The sequence below is a fragment of the Crotalus tigris genome, unplaced genomic scaffold, assembly GCF_016545835.1.
Source record: "Crotalus tigris isolate CLP2741 ecotype Arizona unplaced genomic scaffold, ASM1654583v1 scf7180000017865.1625608, whole genome shotgun sequence".
Lineage (NCBI taxonomy): Eukaryota > Metazoa > Chordata > Lepidosauria > Squamata > Viperidae > Crotalus > Crotalus tigris.
Genome location: NW_024096686.1, coordinates 779,891 through 807,205, shown reverse-complemented (window position 1 = coordinate 807,205; position 27,315 = coordinate 779,891). Strand labels below are relative to the sequence as shown.

Here is a 27,315-nt window from a genome sequence, read left to right as displayed (position 1 = left end):
CCAAAATCCCGGACCTAAAAAACAATCTGCTGCATTTCCACACGCTTCACAAATTTCCTCAGCTCTTTCTTTAGCCTGAGGATTTTCTTCAGAACAGACTGGCACCTGAAACAGCAGTGCTGCTGCACCATTAATGCACTAATTCAGTGCTATTTTTAATTATTTAATTTGTAATGCTAAAAAGCATCCTTTAACACAGAGGTGGGGAACTATGGCTCTTTTATGATTTCTGGACAGGCTAGCTCAGGAATTCAGGGAATTGAAGTCCACAAGTCATGAAAGGGCCATAGTTCCCCACACCCATTTTAACAGAACAGAATTGGAAGGGACCTTGGAGATCTTCTAGTCCAACCCACTACTCAAGCAGGAGACCCTATACCATTTCAGGCAAATGGCTGTCCAATCTCTTTTTAAAAGCCTCCAGTGATGGAGCACCCACAATTTCTGAAGGCAAGCCGATCCACTGATTAATTGTTCTAACTGTCAGGAAATTTCCCCTTATTTCTAGATTAGTTCTCACCTTACAAACCATGCAAACAAAGCCCTGGAATTATTTATACAACTGCCAGCCATAGTTTGGTGCCTTTGGTACCAACCTCTGCAGAAAGATGGCTTTCACCTGGGCAGTTTTGTGGGTTTGATTTCTATGAATCTAGGATACTGACAGCAAACCTATGGCACATGTGTCAAAACTGACATGCCACAACATTTTGGGTGACACCCCAGCATTTACGCCAGTATTCACCAACCTCCAACAACTATTCTTGAAAGAAGGTCTCGTTCTCATAAAATTTTTGGAGGCTGTGGAGGCCATGTGACAATACGGTGTGCTCTCACTTTGTTTCCAAATCTTCTGCAAGTTGCGGGAAAATGAGGCTTGGTTTTGGGAAACTGCAGAAGGTGTGGGAGAGCACTCTTATAAGGTGCTTCAAGAATGAAGACCTCATGTGACCCAGGCAGCCTCAAGCTGGCCGCAGGGGCCTGTCAGCAGAAAGAGGACACTGCCCAAAAGTAAGCAGCATGTGGCAGATTATGGGGAGCACTAGGCCATGGGAGCAATCACACCTTGGGGAATCGCATGAGGCAGCATTGTTGAGTGGCAGTGGCAGTGCTAGGGCTGAAGTTGAAGCCTGGACTTTTATTTCAGACCTAGCCTCAGTGCCGCTCTCAAGTACTTGCGTGCAGGGTGGCCCAGATGAGAGGTGGGGAAACAAAGAGAATTGTTTCTCTTTTGTTTGTGTGGTGTGTGTGTGTGTGTGCGCACGCACATGTGTGTGAGACAAGTTAGGCAATTTCCTAATTTTTTAACACGCCAAACTTTCATTGAACTAGGCATGCTAGCTGAGGAATTCTGGGAATTGAAGTCCACGAGTCATAAAAGGGCCAGGTTTGAAGACCCCTGAACTAAGAGAGAGTGAAGAATTGAACTAAGAGATACAGGTAGTCCTTGATTTACAACAGTTCCTTTAGTGACCATTCAAAGTTACAGTGGCACTGGAAAAAGAAACTTATGGCCGTTTTTCACAGTTACAACCTTTGCAGCATCCCCATGATCATATGATCAAAATTCAGATGCTTGGCAACTGGTTCATATTTATGACCGTTGCTATATCCCGGGGTCATGTGATCACCTTTTGCAACCTTGTCACAAGCAAAGTCAATGGGGAAGCCAGATTCACTTCACAACTGGGCTACTAACTTATCAACTGCAGTGAACAACTGTGGCAAGAAAGGTCGTAAAATGAGGCAAAACCTGTTTAACCAAGATCTCATTTAACCAAAATGTTGGGCTTAATTGTCATAAATCAAGGACAATCTTTAGTGAAGAATTCAGGATTACACAGAGCCACCCCCACCCTCCCAACTGATATATTGTCGGCAGCAATAGGGCTTTATTTATTTGTTTGCATCCTACCCTTATAATTTTTACAAAAAAGTGGCAAACATATCCAACATAACTTCTATTTTCCCCAGAATAACCCTGCGAGATAGGTTGGGCTAAGGGAGAGTGACCCAGCTGGCTTTCATCCCTAAGGCAGGTCTTGAACTCACAGTCTCCCATTTTCTAGCCTGGTGCCTTAAGCACTAGACCAGGGGTAGGCAACCTTGGCTCTTTTATGACTCATGGACTTCAACTCAGGAACTCAGGAATTCTGGGAGTTGAAGTCCACGAGTCATAAAAGAGCCAAGGTTGACCATACTGGCTGTTCCAAGAGTAGGACTATCTTAGTGCAGCCCCACTCACTGCATTTTGCCCACTTTTCACAATGCTGAGGTATCTTTTACTTTTGCCGTGGAAGAGAAAGAAAACCTTAACAAATGCAAAATCAAGACAGTACCTGTCCTGTATAACTATGTTAACTGCTTCTTTAATCACTGAGAAATTTTTTCTGTTTTTCCTCAAGGAGAGGATTCTCCCCACCTTCCCAGGCAACATGTGATAGAACACAAAAAACCCAATTTGCTTAGCTTCTGCCATTTTAGTTCCGATACAAAAGACTGATGAAGTACCTTGAGACAGAAAAAGACTGATACAAAAAGTGCCCTGATACAATTGAATTTAGATATTATTCAAACCACATGGCTCTTCCTTCCCCATGCAATTGTCTAAATACGCTTGCAGCTATAAATGATTAGCTTTGATAATAATCTACCATGTCTCTTACCTGCCAAAAGCTGTACTAGAGATCTTTCTGTTTGGGCTAGAATAATAAAAAAAAAAGATGCAGGAGATTTTAATTGCAATACATGTTCTCATTTTAATAATTTTGGACTATAGCTGAGGCATTAAAACATAATAAAACTACAACCTTAAACTTCATACTAGACAGCAAGTCCACATGATTTGGTAGATAGGCCTTTGAATCAGATATTGAGGCTTGCACCACAGTCATCTGCTCACAATTAGACCCTTTTTACACCAGGCTAAGCATCATTTAAAGGACTGAGCTTCCAGACCTTATGAAAGGACAAAGGCCACCGAGTGATGCTTTGATAACACATCAGAAGTGATACGACTGACCCTTTTTCGGTTCACTTTTGGATTTTGGAGGAGTTAAAAATGGGGTGACATCCTTGAAATCACTTAAAACCCTTTAAAATTCCCCCCCCCCAAATGAACCACAATCTTGGGAGGCAGAGTAGGTCCCAATTGGCATGTTGTGGGAAGCTGCGCCCTGTTCAGTTTCCCTCATTGTCCATTTTTAAGAACAGGTAGCTACTTTGTAACTTCAAGATGCAGTATAGATTGTTTGTGCTGTATCCATGTAAGAATGGTCCTGCCTGATCAGACTAAATGTGTATCTACTCCAGCACCCCTTGCCCTTCCAGGTCCTTCTGGAAGCTGACAAACATCACTTTGCTAGTTTCCTGCCACTCTTGCTTCCCAGTTTTTGGCATTCAAGAGTCAATATATTTTTGCTTCTGAAGAAAATAAGTTGCTGATTATCATGGATGATTTTACCCTCCATGAATTTTATTTTCTTTTAAAGCTATTCTCATTAACATCATCATAACATATAACAATGATAAATGAACAAGAATATACATGTCCCAGGCTAATGTTGCAGGATCCAATATGGGTCGGTAACCAAGACCAGAGATTGTGTCTTCCAAGCTTCTCTAGAGAAATTCCTTGAGGATGGGATCCAGCAGGACTTCAAAAGCTTGGAAGACAAATACCTCTGGTCCTGATTAACGACCCGGATTGGATCCTGCAATATAACAATGACTTTGATAATTAATGTGCAAAGCAACTTTTTTTAAAATGATCAACAGAGTAAACAAATTAGTCATTGAAAAATACTAAAAACTAACAGAACAACTTTTTATATTTTAAATCTGTTACACATAGCTCCGTGGCGATTAAAAAAAAACGTGGATTACTGATTTTTAAAATGGGAAGTTAAAACTGACAAAAGAGATTTGGAATCTTTCTTCAATTCATGATTTTTTTTGTAATATTGTGGGTGTGCATTTTATCATTGCATTCTTCTTTTATTCTCATTTTTGTTATTGTTAATTACCAAGTTCAATGTCCTTTGGGATGGAAAGATGGGTGTAAGATAAATACTGAGGAAGAAGGGTGGTTAAGAAATATGAAATATAAATAAATACATATATTCATTAAAACCAACATTTGGAAGGGTTTTACTTGACGGAGCTGAGAATAAATGGTAGGAATGGTGCCATTCCTAGACAGGTGGCAAAGGAACAGAAACAGAACAATTATGAAAATAAACCTCAGAACAAAATGGAAGAAAAAGAACCAAAAAGACAGACTCTGTTCCACTATGGAAAAAAGAGTGATGTTCTTTCTGTCAATAAATGATTAGAGTTAATACATAAACAGGAATCTCAAATAATTAGAATGTTCCAGGCTACACTGAGTTCCCAGTGGTAATACTTGAAGTTCAGGGGAGTAGAGACACTGAGTGGTTGCTGTCCAATGGCTATACCTGGGGACGGAGTATAAGTTAGGTGTAAAAAAGGCAAATGATAAATTCATGCCAATAACAGCATTGCATGGGAACAGTTTTCATCCCAAGGCCCAAAATCTTACACATTTTTCCTTTAACTTGGTCAGGGACTGAACCTGGAATTTCCAGGCAAAAGAGAAAACAAGGTGCATGAATTCTATCACTGTGTTATGCCCTTTCCTATTAACTATTTAAAAGGCTGTTACATGGATGATGGGAAATAGACCAATCACTGTATAAAGCACAGGAGAAAATACTTAGGCAGATATAGCAAAGAGTGACTCATTCTTCAATGCTGCAGTAAACACCAGCCTTTTTAGTGTTGTTCCAGCATTAAGACAATACAGTATAAACTGAGCTTCAGCTAAAGTCTTTGGCAGCATTCAGTGTGGGGATAAGAAGCTGAAACCTTACACAAACACATTAGCTGAGTAGTGTAGCCATCGACACACATGTATGTACTTTAGACTACAGATATTCAGGAACCCAAAGCTTGAATCAAATCAGCAAGGCCAATTTTTGCTCAGCTAGATATGTTGTCTTATTTCTCAGAACTGTTGGGGCACTAGTACTTTACTCAATGATAAAAAAAAAATGTATCCATTCAAGAGAGCCCATACTTTAGACAGCAAGAAGTAGATTTTGCTCACTAAATTATAAGCTGAGTAACCAACTTCTACTGAGTATCTCAAATGAGCCTTAAAACTGAAATCTCACTGCCATGCAAAGCATTCAGTTAAAAGGCTTAATTGATTCTACAAGTCTACTTAGAAGCAAGGATCACTAAATTTAATGTTAATTAACCATCATGAAGGTGCCCTGCAACAACAAAATAATTGGTTAAACTACCACCATTATAAAAGGGTATCTTACCCTGGCAAAGCTTGTTTCACTTAAAAAAAAAAAAATCAGAGATAGCTGAATATACTCATTCCTAACATGCTTTTCAGCAGATTCTCAGTGAAACTCCATTGGGCTTACTCACCTGTTGGCTTTTAGGTTTTTCAGCCTGGCTTCCAAATCATTAAGGAGGTTGATTTTCTTGCAGCACTGGGTGCAGTAGACATCCAAGAGCTCACTGTTATAGATATGCCTCATTTTCCGTGGAGTTTGACCAGCACTGTTAGTGGAAAGATAGTGAGTTACTAAATTAGATTCTACAGGCATTACGAGGACCAGGCTAGATTCTTGTTGTTTTGTTTTATTTTCACATGAAACTCTGTACTGATCCTTATGGCCATAAATACAGTAGTTATTTTTTTATATTCCATTATTCAAAGATTTACAGGCATTTCCTTACTCTCAGAATGCTCCTGATAGGTAAATGCTAAATACTCTGGATACATTCCATTTTTTTTAAGCCAAAGGGAAGACTTACAACCAAAACATTTCCCCTCGAGCATTAACTATCAATTAAACAGTTGTTGTTGTTGTTGTTGTTATTATTATTATAATAAAAGTGGACTTCCGATATTTCTGATATTTTCAGCCATGTTCTATTAAGGAAGGTTATCAAGCCAGCCAGCCTCTGGGAACAACCCATTTCCTTTACTATATCAATTCTCTCTCAAGAGGAAAACTGGGAAGAAAATAATTGTGAAAACTAAGTTGTCCTCCAGATGGAAGGAAAAGAAGAATAGATTTAACTTTCCACTGTTTTTCTCAATATCAGTTCTACTCACAGGCATAAGTGAGCTTCCTAGATCAGTGTTTCTTAACCTTGGCAACTTCAAGACATGTGGACTTTAATTTCCAGAATTCTGGGAGTTGAAGTCCACTATCTTAAGGTTGTCATTGAGAACCTTAATTGAGAAAAACTGTTCTAGATCCTCAGACAACCCCCCCCCCCCGCCCTAATAATGAAAAAGATCTGGTGTTGGGCACTTTCCTCACCCAACACTAATTGAGGGCAGCTGGAGTAAAAGGGGGAGTTATAGTTGCATATTCTCTCCCCGGGGAGCCTAGGAGTCTCCTATGCTTGCAAGACCTGAGATGGCTAACTCGTGCTCTGACTATCCATATATTGTTAGTCCAATTTATCTTGTGAACATGGGGGGAAAATACTGTAGAAATTTCCAATCCATATAAGCAATAACAATTTCCAATACTTTAACAAGACTAAAGATTCCCTACTGAATTATTTTGCTATTCAGATTTTCCATTAATGTTTTTCAGTTCTGACATTAAAAATCACACATATGATAGTATTTTCCATGCCAACCTGTAAGAATTTTTATTATATCATCATCATCATCATATCATCATCATCATCAATCATCGCACAGCCAGCCAGATGTTCAGACTAGATTTGGCATTTTTGTCTACCTATCAAGGAACTGGGATAGGCAGATGTGGATGTTTGATGGTATTACAGGTATCGTGGCAGGATGGAAACAGTTCCTAGTAAGGCCACCTTTTGCCATTGACTAATAGCGAATTTGTCAATGCCAATGGTGTTCAAGTAGTGCTCCAGTTGTTTTGGGATTGCACCCAAGGAGCTTATCACTATTGGTACTACCCTTGCTTGCCTTTGCCACAGTCTTTCTATTTCTATTTGTAGGTCTTTGTATTTTGTTATCTTCTCCAGTTCTTTCTCGTCTATTCTACTGTCTCCAGGCACTGCCACATTCACTATCCAGACTTTTTTGTATTTCTTATCAACAATTGTTAAGTCTGGGGTGTTATGTGGCAGGTGCTTGTCTGTTTGAATTCTAAAGTCCCTATCACTTTCTCTATTTTATGATCCCATCAGTTCTTGTTTGCAGGCAAATGATATTTCTTGCAGATCTTTCAATGCACCATTGTTGCTCTTTTGTCATGCCGCTGTTTGTCATCATCATCAAATAATAATAATAATAACTTACTATCAAACAAGGGAAAGTAGTGAAAACTGAAGGAATCAAGATGCCCCACGAAAATAACATTAAGAGTCTGGATGAGGAAGATTACTACAAATACTTGGATATCCTTCAAGCTGACAACATCAAGCATACTGAAGTCAAGAAAAAGATTAGAGGTGAATACATTAAGAGAATGAAGAAGATCTTAAAGTCCAAACTCAATGGAGAAAATACCATAAAGGCAATCAACCCCTGGGCAATTCCAGTCATTAGGTACACAGCTGCAATAGTGGACTGGACTCAAGCAGAACTAAAAGCAATGGATAGGAAGACCAGAAAAATAATGACAATGAATCATGCCCTTCATCCATGCAGTGACATTGACAGACTTTATCTACCAAGGCAAATAGGTGGGCGTGGAATGCTACAAGTACATCAGATGGTTGAAGAAGAAAAAATGGCTTTGGAAGAATATCTGAAGAACAATGATGAAGATGCACTGAAATTAGTATATCAGGAAGGCTTACTGACTACTGGAGAGACCAAACTGGCCTACAAGAAAGACCAAATGAAGAACAGAATAGAGGCATGGGAAGACAAAGCACTACATGGCCAATACATTAAAAAATAGCTGGGAAAGCAGATAATAACAAGACCTGGCAATGGCTAAGAGCAGGAAAATTGAAGAAAGAGACCGAGGACTAATTCTGGCTGCACAAGACCAAGCCTTAAGGACAAATGCATATAAAGTCAAAATTGAGAAGACAGCAACAGACAGTAAGTGCCGCCTATGCAAAGAAGCTGAAGAAACAGTGGACCACTGGTAAGCTGTTGCAAGAAGATTGCACAGACTGATTACAAGCAGCGGCATGACAAAGTAGCAACAATGGTGCATTGGAAGGTCTGCAAAAAATATCATTTGCCTGTAAGCAAAAACTGGTGGGATCATAAAATAGAGAACGTCATAGAAAATAATAAAATTAAACTGCTCTGGGACTTCAAAATTCAAACAGACAAGCACCTGCAACATAACACCCCAGGCTTAACAATTGTCGATAAGAAAGACAAAAAAGTCTGGATAGTGGATGTGGCAGTGCCTGGAGACAGCAGAATAGACGAGAAAGAACTGGAGAAGGTAACAAAATACAAAGACCTACAAATAGAAATAGGAAGACTGTGGCAAAAGCAAGCAAGGGTAGTACCAATAGTAATAGGCTCCTTGGGTGCAATCCCAAAACAACTGGAGCACTGCTTGAACACCATTGGCATTGACAAATTCGCTATTAGTCAATTGCAAAATGCGGCCTTACTAGGAACTACTTCCATCCCGCGACGATACCTGTAATACCATCAAACATCCACATCTGCCTATTCCAGGTCCTTGGTAAGGACTCGATAGGTAGACAAAATGCCAAATCCAGTCTGAACATCTGGCTGACTGTGCGATGATCGATAATAATAATAATATATGCTGCATCTCCAATTCACTCTCTTAGGATTTGAGAAAGATACTTGCAAGGTTTCTGCCCAAAGAAGGCAGAGGCAAAACGTGGAGCTAGTATTCATGAACAGCAAAGCAACTCAGTCATGGTTATCTCCCTAAGTCCTTTCTCCACCTCCAACCTAAAGTGAGGCATAGCATATATTAAAGTAGCCAACCTGGAAGAAACAGATGAGCCAAGGTCAGAATATGCATGTGTCCTGCTTTCATCATCAAGACAAGGACTGCTGGGGGTAAAGTCTACATCAACTCCTTCTCCATAGTCTTCAAACTGTTCTTCGTTACTGATCAGAGAGGCAGTGGAATAGGTGGAAAGATCAGAAGATGCAGGATTCAGCAAATTTGATCTTGGGAGAAAAAGAAAGGAAACATCATGACACAATCCTAATAATAAGCTTTCCACCTTCAAAACACAAAATACTTTCAAAAATTGAAGGACATCACTTTGAGAAAATGGGCTCAAACTGACAGATGTTAAAACAGCAAGCTAAACATACAGTAAGACAATCTAGTTCTTGAACTCAAAAAGAAGAAGACGCATAAAACTCTTTCCTCCTCTCTATTTTTTGGGTCACTTGTCTAATGCAGAGTGACATTGTTATAAACGATTTTTATACCATAAATATATAGTCTCCTCTCGGTGTCTTTATAGACACATCCATGTAATTATTTTGGCAATAATACAGAAGTAGTTTGCCATGGACTGAATATTGAAGCTCATTTAAGAACTGTATAATTACAAATACACATTCCTAATATATGCCACATTGTGATTCATATACTACATACTTATGAGTTCCTGGAACCTGCTGAAATTTATTCTTCCCTGCCAGTCTCTCTTTCTTCTTTTCACAAGTGCTTCCCTTTTTCCTTAGCAGTTGTCTCCACCTTCAAGGGGCAGCTCACATCATTCTTATAGAATGAGTTCTAGACTGGGGTAGACAGCCTTTGATGTGTCTGGGGTTCACTTGCCCAAAATGAACTGTTCAGCAAATGCACAAATGCCAGAATACAAATATACTTCTCACACACACAAAGATACCCCAACAATTTTTCTTGTCGGAGGAAGGAGAAGATAGACTCTTAATATGTAATCCACTTTAGACCGATTCAGCTTTTGACCCTAACATATCTAAATGATCCAGCTACCAAATACTACTGGATTCTTTTTAAATGATAAAGAAATGCAAGGAAAGATTTATACAATACATATTTATATAAGATAGTAGACTCCGCAGTTTGCACACTGAATTAGGTCTTGAAAGAGCTAGATTCCTATTCTTATTTAGATGTGACACTTATGGAGTGACTTTTAGACTAATTAGCTGAGTTCAGGAAAGTTGTGGAGCTGGAAGAAAAGTACCTATGATGCCCTGGCCAAATTGATGGAAGGGTGACTTAGAAATGGAACAAAGCCCTCAACAAACGGTTTGAGGTGTCTATGCATTTTCCAAGCTCCAATGTTAAAAGACCTTCATCTTCATGATTAAATGGGCACAAAATTTTGGTGAACCAGTTCTATTAGATACCTGGGAAATTATTTGGGTGAGGGATGTCAAATTTACACAAGCCCAAAACTTAAGGGAGAATTTTTACAAAATATTTTATAGATGGCACCTTGATCCACAAAAAATGTCTCGCATGTATCCTGACTTACAGCCTAAATGTTGGAGATGTGGATGTTTGGATGCTACTTACTATCATATCTGGTGGTCGTGTAAAAATATAAAAGCTTTTTGGATTAAGATGTGGTGGAATATTCAAAGAATTTTTAGAAGGAGGGTAAAATTTACCCCACAATTGTTTTTGTTAGGTATTGTTACTGATTGTGATACTAAAGAGACTACATTGATGTTAAATTTAATTACAGTCGCAAGGTTGTTAGTAGGGCAATGTTGGAAGAAGGAATCTTTGCCTACTTTGCAAGAATGGTTCTTTAAAGTTTCTTATTTGGCGGAAATGGCAAAGATTTCAGCTTTTTTGAAGGTTCAATCTCAAGAGAAGTATTTTGCGGTATGGAAAAAATGGATAGATTTTATACAACATAAGTTGGATATAAAAAAATATTATTTAGTTTTTTAATAACTTATATTTAATATTTAAAATTTAAAATATTTTATAGACTTTACTTTCTTTTTATTTTTACTTTTTACTTTTATTATATTTTCTTTTATCTTTTTCTTTCTTCTTCTTCTTTATTCTTTTTCCTTTTAAGTATTTTTCTTTTGGTATTTATGTTTTTCTATATATATATTATTGTTAATTATTTTATAATTTGTTTAATTAATGTATTTAGATTTATTCATGGTTTATATCTTTTTAAAGATTTTTTGAAGAAATTTTAATTAAGCCTATATTCAGCTCTGGGAAGGTCGGGGGAGGGAATGGGAGGTTTGGGGAGGTTTGGGGAAGGGTTGTTTTGTTTTTTTTGTAAAATTTAAAAAAAAAATTCAATAAAAATGTATTTAAAAAAAAAAAAAGACCCCCATCTTCTTTAAGTTGGCTCATTTATTGGTAGTTAATCTTCTTAACCTGAGAGCTACCTATCCAGGGTTTTGAAAGCTACCAAACCGTGCTTTGCTTCAACAACACTTCAAACAAATCATTCCCTCAGAGATGCTTCAAAGCAAAGCTGATCCCTTTACTTCTAAGGTTGAAATAAAGTGATCACATTGCAGTTGCTATTATCTGCTTCAGAGCCCATCTCAGCCTTCTTCTGCAGAGCTCAGGCTAGAGAAGGAGACCAAAAAGAGTTTTCTCTGCAGTACTACCTAAGGCAGGGGTAGACAACCTTGGCTCTTTTATGACTCGTGGACTTCAACTCCCAGAACTCCTGAGCCAGCCATGCTGAGGGGAAAGGGAGAGGTTTCCAAGCTGAGCCATGCTGGCTCAGGAATTCTGGGAGTTGAAGTCCAGGAGTCATAAAAGAGCCAAGGTTGCCTACCCCTGACCTAAGGAGTCTCAAAACTGGGTGGTTCTGCAAAACCCCACTCTCTAATTTTTGTTTCTCTGCCTTCTCGGGTCCGGGATTGGTGGCTTCAGCATTTATGCCTTGTAATGATGGGGACAGAGGAATTGCCAATCAAAGGACGGCAGAAGAAGAGAACTGATGAGTGGGATTTGGGAAGTATAAGCAGAAGACAAGTCTGAGGAAATTCAAAGTCTGACGTGAGAAACCAGGCCCCTCCCCCCCAAAACAGTCAGGAATAAATTTAGTTCTACGATAGGTTAGGATTGATGGGATATAGATCCTTTATAAAGGATCAGACTTCAAAATCACAATTATGTTTTCTTAAGAAAAGCCCATAGCAGTTTGTGGCACTATTTATGAACTAAATGATAATATAACTACACTATTATATTAAAAATTATATACTATAAATATATAAAATAATATAGGGAAGAGGGAAGAGACAGAAAAAAGGAGGAAATGCTATAATAAACTATCTAGAGAAAAAAAATCTCTAGAAAATGGGAAAATAAAAAAGAACTATAAGCAACTAAGCAAATTAAAAGTTCTAAAAATCCCTATATTATAGCTAGCATTTGTGTGTGTGTGTGTGTGTGTGTGTGTGTACCCTTATTTAATGAATATATCTATAAGACTATTAAATTAAATATGTTCCTTTGTCTTTTCTCCAAAATTTTGACTCTATTTTGAACAGACTCAATACATTTTGAATTGTATTGTCTGGTCTTGTTCCTCTCTTCAGGATAAAGCCAATTCAATTGCTGAAAATGGAAGCAATTTCATTAAGCCAACACTCAAGAGTCCAAGATACAAGCATCCTTCCACTTGGTATATGATCACATTTGAGGCAACAGTCCATATGTTTAATGTTCTTCATAGATGAAAAGATTCCTGATTTGGAGAATGTAACAAAATATTGATATATTTAACCTTTAACTGCTTTAAGAACCTAGTTTGCTATAACAATAGCGTCTAACCAATAAGGAATGTCAAGCAAATCTTTCTCATCATCTACCTCCTTTATGTTATTGTAGACTTAAATCATTTTCAAACAGAAAAGAGGCTTAGTGATGGCAGCAGAGCACAAACAAGGAAAGTGTGCAACAGAAACTGTCTAGGAGCTTGTCCAAGCCAGGTGGCTTTGCATGGGCAGCTGTCACTTTAGAAACATTTTAACCAGTGCTGGAAAACAAGAGTGATGGGAACTGTCTCCTGCAGCTTTGATCAGATGCAGTTCAAATCTTTCCAAATTGCTTCAACAAGATGAACTGGGTGGCCTTTCTGATTCAATGAACCAAATCAGGTCACCTCCATAGCTCTGTCAAAGAAGATTTCAGTTGCTTTGCGCTGGCTTTGTGGGGCAAATCAATATAGCTCTTGGATACTCACACAAAGAGTCTTCTGCTACCATGCTAACAGAACCAGGAGCGTTAGGCAATTAGGACCAACATTAGTAACATTATTTTGTACATACCGGTGTACAAGTACCCGTGCAATTACATCTGTTATGCATATACAGATGAGTATTTGTACAAGAACCACGGGTTTCCTCAATTCCTGGACCCATTATTTTGCTGCCATAGAACCAGATTGATCCAGTAGTTAAGAACAGTGCAGCAAAGAAAGAATTCCTAGAATATTTAACCTGCCAGGCTAAAAACCAGGAGTTCTAATCCTGCCTTAGGCATGAAAGCCAGATGAGTGACTTTGGGCTAGTTACTCAATGACCTCACAGGGCTGTTGTTGTGGGGAAAATCAGAGGAAGGAGTATTAGGTATGTTTGCCACCTCGAGTTATTTATAAAAATACTAAAAAGGTGTGATAAAAATTAAATAACCAACTTTGAAGTACTAAATTGTTTTACCCATTGGGAACTCTGATTTCAAGACTGGAGCTCTCTGTCTGCCGCCCTCTGACAGAGAGTCAGTCCCTCTTCCCCTAATTCCTACTGCTGTCCCAACTAATTGCTTTCCCTCTTGCACCACCTTTACTTAGTTTTCTACTTCCAGCCAGTGTGCTATGCAACCCCCTTCCCTCCACACACACACATACACATACACATCGGAAGAATGATTCCAAGTGAACACTATTCAGTCTCCTAGTACCATTTTTCACTGCTGAATCAGCCAGGGTTGCTTTAGTGCTGCACCTTATTACATGACATGAGGAAAGGCTGGAGAATAATGGCAAGAAGAATGCAAAGACAGAGCAAAAGAAATGAATACTTTGGGATATTTTGCATTTAGCAACTGATTTGCAGGAACTAGACCAAATGGGTTAGCTAACATCCTGATTGCTCTCTCTTTCCACTCACCTCCTCTGTTCTAATATATTGAAACTAGAGCCCTAATGATCATTAAGAATAAGTCACAGATCACATATTTTCACTTCTGTTCTGTGAGGCCTCTATGAATACCTAGGCCAGGAGTGTCAAACTCGCAATGCCATGTGACATGTTGCGACGACGTGTCGTGACTTTTTTGCCATTGCTGGCAATGGGGTGGGCGCAGTTTGAGCATGACGCATCCGGCCTGTGGACCGGCAGTTTGATACCCCTGACCTAGGCCTTACAACTGCTGAAAGGCTCCAGAATCACAGAGCTCACTGTACAAAATCCAGTATGTAATTCTTTTGACTTTTGTTAACTGAGAAGACTCTAGAGCAGTGATTCTCAATCTTTCTAATGCCGTGACCCCATAATACAGTTCCCCATGTTGTGGTGACCCCCAAGTGGGTGTGGCCACCAATAAGAGGGAGTAGGACAGCTAGGAAAAAGGGAAAAAAATGGCAGACAGCATGGTTTGGTGACCCCTGTGAAATGGTCATTCGACCCCAAATGGGGTCCCGACCCACAGGTTGAGAACCACTGCTCTAGAGCAAGGGTCTTCAAACTTGGCCCTTTTATGACTTGTGGACTTCAGCTTCCAGAATTCCTCAGTCAGCATGCCTGGCTGAGGAATTCTGGGAGTTGGAAGTCCACAAGTCATAAAAGGGCCAAGTTTGAAGACCCCTGCTCTAGTCTAGAGCAATGTTTCTCAACCTTGGCAACTTTAAAATGGATGGACTTCAACTCCCAAATTCCTGAGCCGGCAATGGGGAATCATGGGTTAGATTATTGTAGGATTTAAATTAGGATGAAGTGGGTGGGGCAAAGGTTGTTGAAGAATATCTCCATGTAAATTGACTTAAGCTTGAAGTTCACCCATCTTAAAGTTGGCACAATTGAGAAACGCTGCTGTGGAGCAAGGGTGTCAAACTCGCCGCATCATGTGACATATGGCGACATATTGGGATTTTTTCCCCACTGCCGGAGCTGGGATGGGCGCGGCTTCCATGTGATGCATTCAGCCTGTGGGCCAGCAGTTTGACACTTCTACTGTAGAAGGACAGATTTTTCAAGAAATCAGTAGAAACAGCAACCATCAGCATGTTTGCCAAGGGCACTGGGTCAAGAAGACACAAGCAGGGTAGCTGAAGGACTGCAGGCATCTGAAAAGCAGGAAGTTATCCAATTATATTGCAGTGCTTCTGCCAATCTGCAGTATCTAACTGTACAACTATGTTGTGCTTCCAATTATCTAACCACTGTTGGTTTTGTCCTCCATGTTAGCCTAGCAGAGTTTCTTCTATATTTATCTCAGTTTCTCTGTTAAATCACAGGCAGAACACTATCCACAAATTATTTGGACTAGCCCTTTGACGACTCCTACAAAGGCGTTGATTCCTTATTCAAGAAGTTGAGAACAAAGGCCAAGAAGAATGATCCTCTCAAGAGAAAGGCAAAAAGTTAGCAGAAATTGGAGACTTGAAGTTAGCAAATTGATGGGTGTCAGCTGTCTCTCTCTCTTTCCTTCCCCCTTTATATATGCTGTAATTGAGAGACATTTTCATCAGCTGTGCTGCCATTGGTAGCCAATGATGAGGAAGCAATGCATCCATCAATACCTATTACAAGGATGAACCTAGCCTACAGCTGAAGGCATTTTAAAAGCATTAAAAAAATAATAGCTTTTCCAACAATATTTGTACTCACTTATCTCCAGGCAGGAAGAGGCCATTCAACACACCATCCTTCTCAACCTTGCACACCACTGATGCTTCTGAACTGTGGTTACTTTCAATGGCACTGTCCATATCAGACTCATGGTGGACTTCCTGCTGGGCCAGGGTCATGGTGTCCTCATCTGGAAAGAGATCTGATTCGCTGAAGGCACTTTCACGGTCCCCGTAGCCGTTCTCTGGGATTTCAGTGGCCTAGTAAAGGAAAATAAATGGGAAGGGAAGAGTCAGGAAGCATGGGAGATTGCTCAAATACTTAGCAGTAATCATGAAATGGATAGAACAGGAGTGTCAAACTGGCGGCCTGCGGGCTGGATGCATCACACACAGGCCACGCCCACCCCAGCTCCAGAAAGGCAAAAAACGTTGCAATACATCATGATATGTCACGTGACGCGATCGGGTTTGACACCCGTGGGATAGAAGATCCAAGGGTCAACTTTTTATCCCATGATATTTAGATGCCAGGGATTTGCTTTGGCACTGTTGAAAAATTGTAGTTTCACTTTCATTTTAGGTGGAAGAGCATTACAGGAATTCTATTTCCCTGCCAGCTTGTCAGGAAAGAAAAGCATATTCAACTAATTGGGGTTTCAACACAGAAGAATCACATCTTGACTTTTTTTCGGAGGAGAGGGTGACTCAGCATGTGGCTTGAATTTTCACTGGATTAACAAAAGTCCCTGAAAAAAAAAGAGAAAAATTTTCCACAGGTACTACAGATCAGTGTTTGTTCCAGCTGTCTGGTTTCAGTCTGCAACACATGCATCAGATGGAGTGCTGCTAATATATTCAATAAGCCTATATAGTGCAATGAAGTTATATTTTGCAACTCTCTGGTCTCTTACATCTTGTAAAGCCAGGATTACACAAGAAGGGTCAAGTTTACTGTTGAAACCTCCCAGGTCACTTCAAGTCACATGTCAAAGAATGTGCCTGAGGCCTGATTTTAAACCTGTTACTTGTAAAACCTGCCCAGCACATCTGCCAACTCTCCCCTTTGCTGATCTTCACCTTTTACAAGCTTAACAGAGCTATAAATGAGGATGAAAAGTATGCCTCCCCCCCTCACCTATTTTAACTCCATGTGTGTTTAGCACTCTTTTCTCTTGTGCTGTTATTTTAAAAAAATTGCAGGTGGGTTTAAGCAGCAAGATGGGTACAATGAGCTTTGCATGGACTTAAGAAAACACTAACTCACATTTCAAAACTGAGGTTGATATTTCCATTTTCTAGACAGTAAGATATTTTAAGGGTTCCAATGGATACTTCTGCCCCTCAAAACCTAATAAATCTGCCCAAAATGGATCTATAGGGACTTCCCTCTTTTATTTACTTTTCTATTCAGAAAGGGAGCGAAGAAAAGATATGCAGTGACAGCATTTTCCCCTTCTTTATTAGTCAGCTAGGTGTCATCAAGTCACGTTCTGCTTTGGGTGGAAGGCTGCAAGCCTTTAAATCTTCTTAACACAAACTCCCACTGGAGTTTATCAGGCATATTTCTGAGTAAACTATATAGGACTGTACTGTTCAGCTCTTTTTCTCTCACTTCTGATATCGGAAGTATGCACTAAGAGATATTAGATATTAGACTACATCAGGGGTGTCAAACTGCTGGCCTGTGGGCTGGACAAGTCACGATGAAACCACACCCACCCCATTGCCAGCAATAGGGAAAACGTTCCAATACGTTGCGCCACGTCACATAACGTTGCGAGTTTGACACATCTGGACTACATTATTCCCACAGTACACCAAACAGGTACTCAGCTAATCAGTGAAGTTGAAAGTAAGTGTAGACAGTCCTTGTTTAGTGCTCCCATTTGGGACCAACAACTCAGTTGTTAAGCAAAGCAGCCACTAAGTGAAATCCTGCTTGGGCTTACAATCTTTACTTCAGCTTTCTTTTGCTTTGCAGGTCTGCAATGGTTGTAAATGTGGGGATTGGTTGCAAAGTTACTTTTCAACACTGTCATACATGCAAATAATCACTATCCAAGGCAATTACTAAACAAGGATTATCTGTAAGGACTCTCTCTCTCTCTCTCTCTCTCTCTCTCTCTCTGTGTGTGTGTGTGTGTGTGTGTGTGTGTGTGTGTGTGTGTGTGTCTATACATATCTACATTTATCTAATCTTACTACTAAACATTTTTCGTTTCAGATTTCACATGCTTCAGAATGCCCTTAAGTCCTAGTGGTTTTCCCACGCAAGTTAAACGAGCAACTCTTGTATTTAAGTTTCAAAACATACTGTAACAAACTGCTTGACAGCAAGTTCTTATCTGCTCATTTCCCCAGCAGACATCAACAAAACCATTAATGCGAGCTCATGTCTAAAACTCTTAAAATAAGCAAAACTGGTTGAAGGAATAAACACATTTTTATTCAGGTTCAAATGTATGCCAAAGATTAGGAAAAATACTGCCAATCCTGGAGGTCTATAGCATTGTAAAAAACAATGTCAAGCCATTAGGGGAAAAAAAGGGATGTCAGCCAGGCCATAAAAAACACACACACAAGAACGTAAGGACAGTCTTGCTGGATCATGCCAAAGGCCATCTTAATTTTTCACAATGGCCAGCCAGATGCTTCTGAGGCGTTCCCCCAAAAAAACACGGTACAGTTTTTTTAAGGGGAAATATTTGATATAAAATAGTAATTAGAATCAATTTTAATGTTTATAAATACGGGTAATTTCCAGTTGGGTATAATGGGAGGGAATCTGGAAGTTAATACTTTATTTACTGATTGTTTTTGGTATTTATTTTTCATCATTCTTGTTTATAAGATGTATATTTGTTTGTTTTATCATATTTAAGATCTGCCCATCTCCCTCACAGAGAGGAATTCTGGGTGATATAGATTTATTTTAGCTAATGATAAATAGTGGTGATATCCATAATAATATTAATGTTTAGAGTTTTCTAGTATTTTTCAATATCTAAAGATGAGTCTAATTTTATATATTCAATTTAATTATTTAATCAATGAAATAAGGAAATAATGTTTTTTAAAATTTTATGACAATTGTAAATTCTACGCTTATTTATGATATTTTGTTTTCCTTCCATTGCCATTATTTATTTTCTTTTTTTTAATGCAGTTACTTAATTCCTTAAATATTTAAAAAAAATTAAAATGTTCCTTTAAAAGAAAGGGGTTGCAGACATACTTATCTCCTCCAATTATCCCACTGTGACTGGTGAATAGAATAGAATAGAATAGAATAGAATAGAATAGAATAGAATAGAATAGAATAGAATAGAATAGAATAGAATAGAACAGAACCTTGGAGGTCTTCTAGTCCAGCCCCAAGCTCAAGTAGGAGAACCTGTCCTATACCATCTCAGATAACTGGCTGTCCAGTCTCTTCTTAAAAACCTCCAGTGATGGAATGCCCACAACATCTGAAGACAAGCTGTTCCACTGGTTAATTGTCCACACTGTTAGGAACTTTCTCCTTAATTCCAGGTTGCTTTTCTCTTTGATCAGTTTCCAACCATTGTTCCTTGACCCCCTCTTCTTTGTGACAGCCCCTCAAATACCGGAATACTGCTATTGTGTCACCCCTATTTCTTCTTTTCTTTAGACTAGCCAAACCCAAGTCCTGCAGCTGTTCTTCATATGTTTTAGTCTCCAGGCCTTTGATCATCTTAGTTGCTCTTCTCTGTACTTTTTCCAAAGTCTCAACATCTTTTTTGTAGTTGTTGTTGTTGTTGTTGTTGTTGTTAATTGCGAAGTCGTGTCCGACCCGTCGCGACCCCATGGACAATGTTCCTCCAGGTCTTCCTGTCCTCTACCATCTTCTGGAGTCCATTTAAATTCACACCTACTGCTTCACTACTACTTTTTGTAGTATGATGACCAAAATTGGTTGTAGTATTCCAGGTGTGGTCTCACTAGGGTTTTATAAAACAGTACTAATATTTCATGTGATCTTGATTCTATGCCTCTGTTTATACAACTCAGGACTGTATTACCTTTGTTGGCTGTTGCTGCACATTGCTGGCTTATAGTCAAGTGATCGTCCACTAGGACTCCAAGGTCCCTCTCACAGTTGTTGTTTTTGAGCCAGGTCTCGCCTAATCTGTACTTAAACCTTTGATTTTTCCTACCTAAATGTAAAACCTTGCTTTCCTCCACATTAAAACTCATTTTGTTGGATAGGGCCCATTGTTCAAGTTTGTCAAGATCTTTTTGGATCCTGAGCTTGTCATCTGGGGTGTTGGCTATTCCTGCCAATTTAGTGTCATCTGCAGATTTGATGAGTTCCCCTTCAATTCCCTCATCTAAGTCATTGATGAAGATATTGGCCTAAGACAGAGCCTTGTGGTACCCCACTGTTTACTTCTCTCCATGTGGATGTAATATCATTGAGAAGCACAGTATTTGGAGGCACAGAAAAGAATTGCAAATAAAATTACTAATACTGTAACATTTTATGTAAATCAATTTATTATTCTATAAAAATCCAGTTAAAAATCCAGTTTTAACCCACCTACCCAGCCACCACCACCCCACACACACACACACTCCCCCATTCTGTGCAGTGGCAACAATCAGATAAGCTACTTGATCAGCTCTGAATGGTGTCCCCAAGTATCCTGACAAAATCAGGCTTGCCTTTTCTGCAGAAAAGCAAGGAAGTGGGAACCAATCTTATTTCTGGGGGAATGATGTTCTCAAGGGAGGGAGCCACCACACTGAAGGCCATTTTAATAGATCCCACCAAAGGTCTTCCTTGTTACTTCTCTTTGCTATGTACTCATCATATGCTAAATAAATACTAGATCAACCTTCAACATGCCTGGCCTTCCTGCTCTGGTGGCTTGGGTAGATGTAATGAAACCATTACGAATCTGATGTGTACTGAAATGTACTATTCCAAATATCACATCTTAAAATAATATTTTAGCATGGCAAAATATAGAAAATATTTTTTTAAAAAAAGACATTAGTGTTTGCTTAACTAACCATGATTAATCCCATCTAAGCATGATACTCCAGTTACTTGGAGTGAGAGCTGTTGCAACTACCTTACTATGTTGATCACATTCTTCCTCTGGGTGTGCAAACAGTGGGGGCCTTTCCTCATTTTATCATTCTCACAAAAATCCTATGAGACAGTTTGAGCTACCCGGTGGATTCAACTCTTGGCTTCCTCAGATTAAGTTTAACACTTAAGCCCTTGTTAGAATGCAGTACTGCAGGTGAACTCACTGCTCACTCCAGGAGTTTGATCCTGATCTAGCTCAAGGTTAACTCAGCCTTCCATCCTTCCAAGGTCAGTAAAAGAACCCAAATTGTTGGGGGCAATAGGCTGACTCTGTAAATCGCTTAGATCAGCGGTTCTCAACCTTCCTAATGCCACAACCCCGCAACCGGTCGTAAGTCGAGAACTACCTGTATTTCCCTTCCCGGGAACGCCGCGCATGCGTGGTGCTGCCCCCTGCACCAGCCGAGGTGTAGCTGGCAAGCAGCAGAGACGGCGCAGGCTGACCACCGGCTGGACCACCAGCTGGCCCAGCCCAAGGCAGGTAAGGCACCCGCCGGGCCCCACCCGCGCCAGCAACCCTCCCTGCACCCGCCGCTGCCCCGCTAGCCTTACCTTGGCCAACGCCCATTCGGGGTGGCGGCAGGCAGGCCCAGGTGCTCCTGGGCAGCCACGGCAAGTGGCAGTGACGGCGCAGGCCGACCACTGGCTGGGCCACCAGCTGGCCCAGCCCCAGGCAGGTAAGGCACCCGCCGGGCCCCACGCATGCCAGCAACCCTCCCTGAGCTCACCAGCCTCTTACCTCCCACCCCTGGCCCTCTTTTACTTACTTTTAGTAGTTGCTCAGCAGGGAGGGAAGCTTTCCGGAAAGTTTGCCTTGCAGCACCATTTGCATAGTGGGGCTTTTGCTGGGCTCAGCAGGGCAGAGACAGCCTGGACAATTCCTATTGGCTTTTGAAAGCCAATAGAATTAGACTCTATTCAAGAGAGTCTATTCTATTGGCTTTCGAAAGCCAATAGATTCTATTGGCTTTCAAACGCCAATAGAATAGAGTCTCTTGAATAGAGTCTATTCTATTGGCTTTCAAAAGTCAATAGAATAAGAGGGAGTAGCACAGCTAAAGAAAAGGGGAAAAAAATGGCGGACAGCCTTGTTTGGCGACCCCTGTGAAATGGTCATTCGACCCCAAATGGGGTCGCGACCCACAGGTTGAGAACCGCTGGCTTAGACTATAAAGCACTATGAAGTGGTATATAACTCTAAGTGCTATTGCTATGTGTATATGTGCCTTCCAAGTCCATGTTAACTCCTGGCAACTGCCTGGACTAGTCCCAGCACTTTTATTAGCACATTTTTTTGAAAGCAATTTGCCCTTGTCTCTTTCCTAGGGCTGAGAGAGAGGGATTGGTCCAAGATCACCCAGCTGGTTTTGTCCCTAAGGTGGACCTAGAACTCCCAATATCCCAGTTTCTAGCCTGGTTTCTTAAATATTCTGGCAATTTCCTGCACTACTGTGTTCAGTTCACAGATGAAGGAGCAACTGATGTGTTTGTTTTTTTTTTTTGCTGCACTTTAGCACTCCACTTGTGAAAGGTCAGGAGATGAACTTGCAAGTACCAGATATGCTAACACTGTTCACGCTTCTGAACTTTGTTGTTGGAGACACCTGAGAACAGTTCATATAACCAAGGAAACAAAGAAACAGATCATCAAACAAATAAACACAGAGTGTTTACTTGAAGCAAAAATGACCAGGATCAAATTATCGTATTCTGGATATATATGAAGACCTAACTCTTCTAAGAAAATGCTAATAATCAGAATTATGAAAGAAAGAGAAGAGGGAGGTGACAAGCAACAAGGTGGATAGATAGTTACTTTGGCAATGAATGCACCATTGAAAGATCTGAAAAATCAGGCTAATGACTGACATGGAAAAAAAAACCCAAGTAATTGCTGTGAGTCAACACCAACTTGACTGTACATAATTAATCAAGCGATTAAAGAGAGATAGTGTTTATATGCATATAAGAAAACACAACACAAATGTTCTCGGCAACGTCTTTTTGTTGTGGAGAGGGAGAATGAAGTCAGAGGATCCTATTCCTGGGTCCAGATTGGAAAAGGAGAAGGCTTCCCTCCTTCTTAAGATGTGATTGTCACCTAGAGAGGCCCTCCTGTACTGTGTCACCAAGCTTTCAGCTCCCATATTATAATTTCCTACAATATCCCAGCTGTTCAGAACACCACAGGATATTTCAAATGGTAGCTCATAACTAAACCAGCCAGCACAGAACGTTAGAACAGGAAACCCCCCAGCATTCTTTTGCATTTCTAATGGATTTTGGAAGACATCTTAGGCTGCCACAAGCCCTGATAAAAATTTGTCACTTTCTGAAATAACATTTGATACTGCTAGGATCACAGGCGTTTCCTTTTTTGAGAAATGCTATCTAAAGCTGTAAGAAATTTTTAAAAAACACTAAACTTTTAAAAATGTAGGATTAAGTCAGGGGTGTCAAACTGCTGGCCCGTGGGCCGGATGCGCCATGCAGAAGCCGCGCCCACCCCATTGCCGGCATTGGCAAAACTCTCCCGATCCGTTGCGTGACGTCACACGATGTCGCGAGTTTGACATGTCTGGATTAAGTTATACACACCTCAGTATTCTTCTAGTAGATTTTTCAAAATTGGTAATTTTAAGTTGTGTGGACTTCAACTCCAAGAATTCCCCAGCCAGCAATTAGGGAGTTCAGAGAATTATGGGGAACCGGGGCATTCTGGGAGTTGAAGTCTGTACATTTTAACATTCCCAAGTTTGAAAAATAGTGTAGTGGATTACGCACTAGTATCTCGTAAATGATATTTATGATACTTAATACCTTGCCTCTTGATCACTACAAGGTGAAACAATAATGCAAAATGTTGTAAATCACTAAGGACAGATTAATATAAAGGTAGGCCTCAAGTTACAACTGTAATGGAGCCTGCTATCATGGCCCAATTTTACAACCTTTTTTGTAGTGGTCATGAAATGAATACAATAATTGTAAAGCTGCTGCTGTGGTCATTAAACAAATGCTGTGGTCATTAAGGACCAGTAGTATAGCTGAAAACCGAAAGTAAATGTCTGTTTTGGGTAAAACCATTGTAAAACTCAGTCATGTGACTGCAGGATGTCTCAAATGGCTGTAAATGCAGCCCAGTTGCCAAGCGTCAGAAGCTGGTGACAGTTACACAACTATACACTATACAGTTACACAACCCCCGACTGCTGGAACTTCAAATCCACTTCACAAGTACCCGTCCCCCCCCAGGTAGTTCTATTGGAACTTTGGATGGATTGTAAGTCAAGGCCTACCTATCACTTTCAACGCCAGATACTAGAATAGACAGAAGACAAACAAATCCACTGTATTACTGCAGAGGAGCTGTTTTCAGGGGTAGCCTGAAATCTCTTTGCTTTCACAGAGGAAATATGTGGGGCAGAGGGCAAACAATGAAAAGTGGCTTTGTGTTCCTTTTAGCAGTTTTAAACTGAGACAGACTGAGTTTCTGGTGCCAGAGAGGGAAAAGCCAAAACAGGAGTGATCTGGGATCCGGAAACAGATCAGGAACCACAAGAATGTTTGCACTACCTGTTGTTTTGATTGGGTGGAGGAGGAAGTACCGTATTTTCCAGCGTATAAGATGACTTTCTAAACCATGCAAATCTTCTCTGAAGTCGGGGGTTGTCTTATACGCCGAGTTGTCTTATACACCAGAAAATACGGTATATTGTTTAACATGAAAGTTGCCATCCAAAATTGAAGGCTCTTTGAATATACTAAAGAAATCTCAAATCAGAAAAAAAATACCTTTAAATGGCACTGGAAAAAAAAGACCGGGCAGCTTATATTCAGGTTAAATAGGTAATTTAGTATTTATATGGTGCAGTGGCAGTATGACAATATTGTTCCTAAACAAGGGAATGCAAAGTATACCTAGCCAAATGTGCATGTTTTTTTTGTTTTAATTGGTACATTTCTTTTACAAGGATCACGCAGGGTCCTCAATACAACACACAACTATCCTGAGCTTTTGCAAATGCACAGCGATGTGTTTATTATTAAACTCTGCACAGATCTCAGATCCTTCTGATAATTTCTAACAACTCCACACTTTGATAACATACTAACATTGTATGACTTGCAACTGCAACTTACTATTCCAAAATTTTCATTCTCCCCCATCTTTGTGTGTGTATGTGTGTATGTGTGTATGTGTATTTCCAGTTCTGCTAGAGGCTGTTTTGTAAAACTAAATTAACAAAAGTCATTGTTGGATCAAGTCATCCTCATGATCTAATAAAGAATGTTGGTGGGTAGAGATTTAGATAGATTTTACATAATCTTTAAGAAAGCAAGTGTCCAATGGGATCTCCTGTCCCCACTTCCTCTCACCCCCATCACAAGAGTTCTCCCAACATTGATAATCTGTGGCAGGGTGAGAAAGCAAAACATCTTATAAGAGCTAAAATCTCCTATAAATAGAATAACTGGATTTATCAACACTTTTTCCTTTTCCTATGAATTTCAAGACAGTTGCAGCCAAATTATTTTAAAAACTTATTTTACTTCATATCAGTGATCCCTCGTTCTTCTGCAGAAGGCAGTATTTTCCAGTTTTCAAAGAATGATTAAAAATAATCTGGGAAATAGCTGGGATTGAACCTGGAAACTTTTCTACTCTAAACAGGTTAAGTCTTCCTCAACTCATGTTTGACTCCTGATGACTCCCTGAGCACCTCTTGGTAGTTTCCTTGACAGCAATAAGAAAGCAAGCCTCCCTCAGGCTTTCTTTCAGCTTTTCAGCCCAGCCCACAGCTTTGGTATACCTAAAAGACACAGCAGACCACTACTAACGAGGTTTGACTCTTCTTAATGACCAACTTCAGGCCCAGGCTAAGCAGACCCTGCAAAACATTCAAAGCTTAAAACATGTTCCCTAATATTTCAAGCTCTGATCAAAACACCCATGCTCCAAGAATTTCATTCCAAAACACTTGTGTTATTCCAAGCTCTCTAGGCTAAAGAGGACCATTTTGAGTGGCACTGTTCAAACAATCTAAGAGTCACAATGCTTGGGTTTGTTTTTTTTTTAAAAAAAATGTTTTCAAGCATAGCTTGTAAAGTAGAGGGGACCTGTTTAGCATTGCCTGCATGTTAACTAGAGACACACCACAGCATCTGAGCATCTGTTACAAGGCCTTCACTGCTATCCTACCAAGCGCTCCCCTGTAGCTTCTGTAGCCCTCTACAATTGATAATTAATCCTAAAATGGTAGCATTTTATCCACCATTACAGTGTCTTCATTGTTAATTCAGTTGCTGGATCTGTTGTACTTTTGGTCTTCTTTATAGTTAATCATAGTCCTATTTCTTTCCCCATACTGCTCCTTGACTTTCATTATTCGCCCTTGCAGAACATTTGCATTTTGGGCTAGCACAGTAGAGTCAATAGTGCAATGATGATTCGTCTTCTAGTTATGCCCATCTTTTTCCAATCCAGTTTCCCTCAATATATATTCAGCTACTCTCTCTGCACAGTTTATCAGGAGAAAAATATATGTGTCACAGCACATTGCTGTTCATTTTTGCTCACATAATAAGCTGCATCTTGCTAGATTAGGTTATGTTGTTACATATTTGCATTTAACCATAGTCAATAATTCCTTGACTTTTGCATTGAAAACACAATCGATTTTTATCAGAGTAGTGTATTCCTCATAGCGCAAGTAACTGATGTTACTTCTTTCAATTTTAAATAGTTATCTTTTTCCAGTCTTTGAGAGTTAAGGAAGACAGGTAAGATCCATTACCAAAGCAATAAGGGGAAAAACATATCTTAGTTTGTTAGTCAGAGGGGACACCCCCTAGACCAGTGGTTCTCAACCTGTGGGTCGGGACCCCATTTGGGGTTGAACGACCATTTCACAGGGGTCGCCAAACAAGGCTGTCCACCATTTTTTCCCTTTTCTTTGGCCACGCCCCTGGCACCCAGTGATGTATAAGTGGTTGGGGGTCACCACAACATGGGGAACTGTATTATGGGGTCGCGGCATTAGAAAGGTTGAGAACCACTGCCCTAGACTCCTTCTGGCTTTTTGGCACCATAGATTAATACGGCTCTCCTCCTATATGGTAAAAAAAAAAAAAAAAGAGTATCTTTTATTTATTTATTTATTTATTTATTTATGAGACTTATATACCGCTTTAAGTGCAAGCACTCTCTAAGCGGTGTAATATATATATATATATATATATATATATATATATATATATATATATATATATATTACATTGCCCCCAACAATCTGGGTCCTCATTTTACCTACCTCGGAAGGATGGAAGGCTGAGTCAACCTTGAGCCGGTGAGATTTGAACCGCTGACCTGCTGAACACAGTCAGCTAAAGTGGCCTGCAGTACTGCA

The 27,315-nt window shown here is 39.9% G+C and overlaps 1 protein-coding gene across 2 annotated transcripts in view; it reads right to left on the bottom strand.

Moving 5' to 3' along the window:
* RAB11FIP4 (RAB11 family interacting protein 4) overlaps positions 1-27,315 on the bottom strand; it is a 219,212-nt gene that overhangs the window by 13,656 nt on the left and 178,241 nt on the right. For both annotated transcript variants that reach the window (XM_039343593.1, XM_039343594.1), the window contains 4 exons: positions 15,824-16,044; positions 8,978-9,166; positions 5,464-5,598; positions 2,667-2,702 (listed from right to left, as the gene is read on the bottom strand). In XM_039343593.1, coding sequence (XP_039199527.1) covers positions 2,667-2,702; positions 5,464-5,598; positions 8,978-9,166; positions 15,824-16,044 — 581 coding nt within the window. The remainder of the gene's footprint in view (positions 1-2,666; positions 2,703-5,463; positions 5,599-8,977; positions 9,167-15,823; positions 16,045-27,315) is intronic.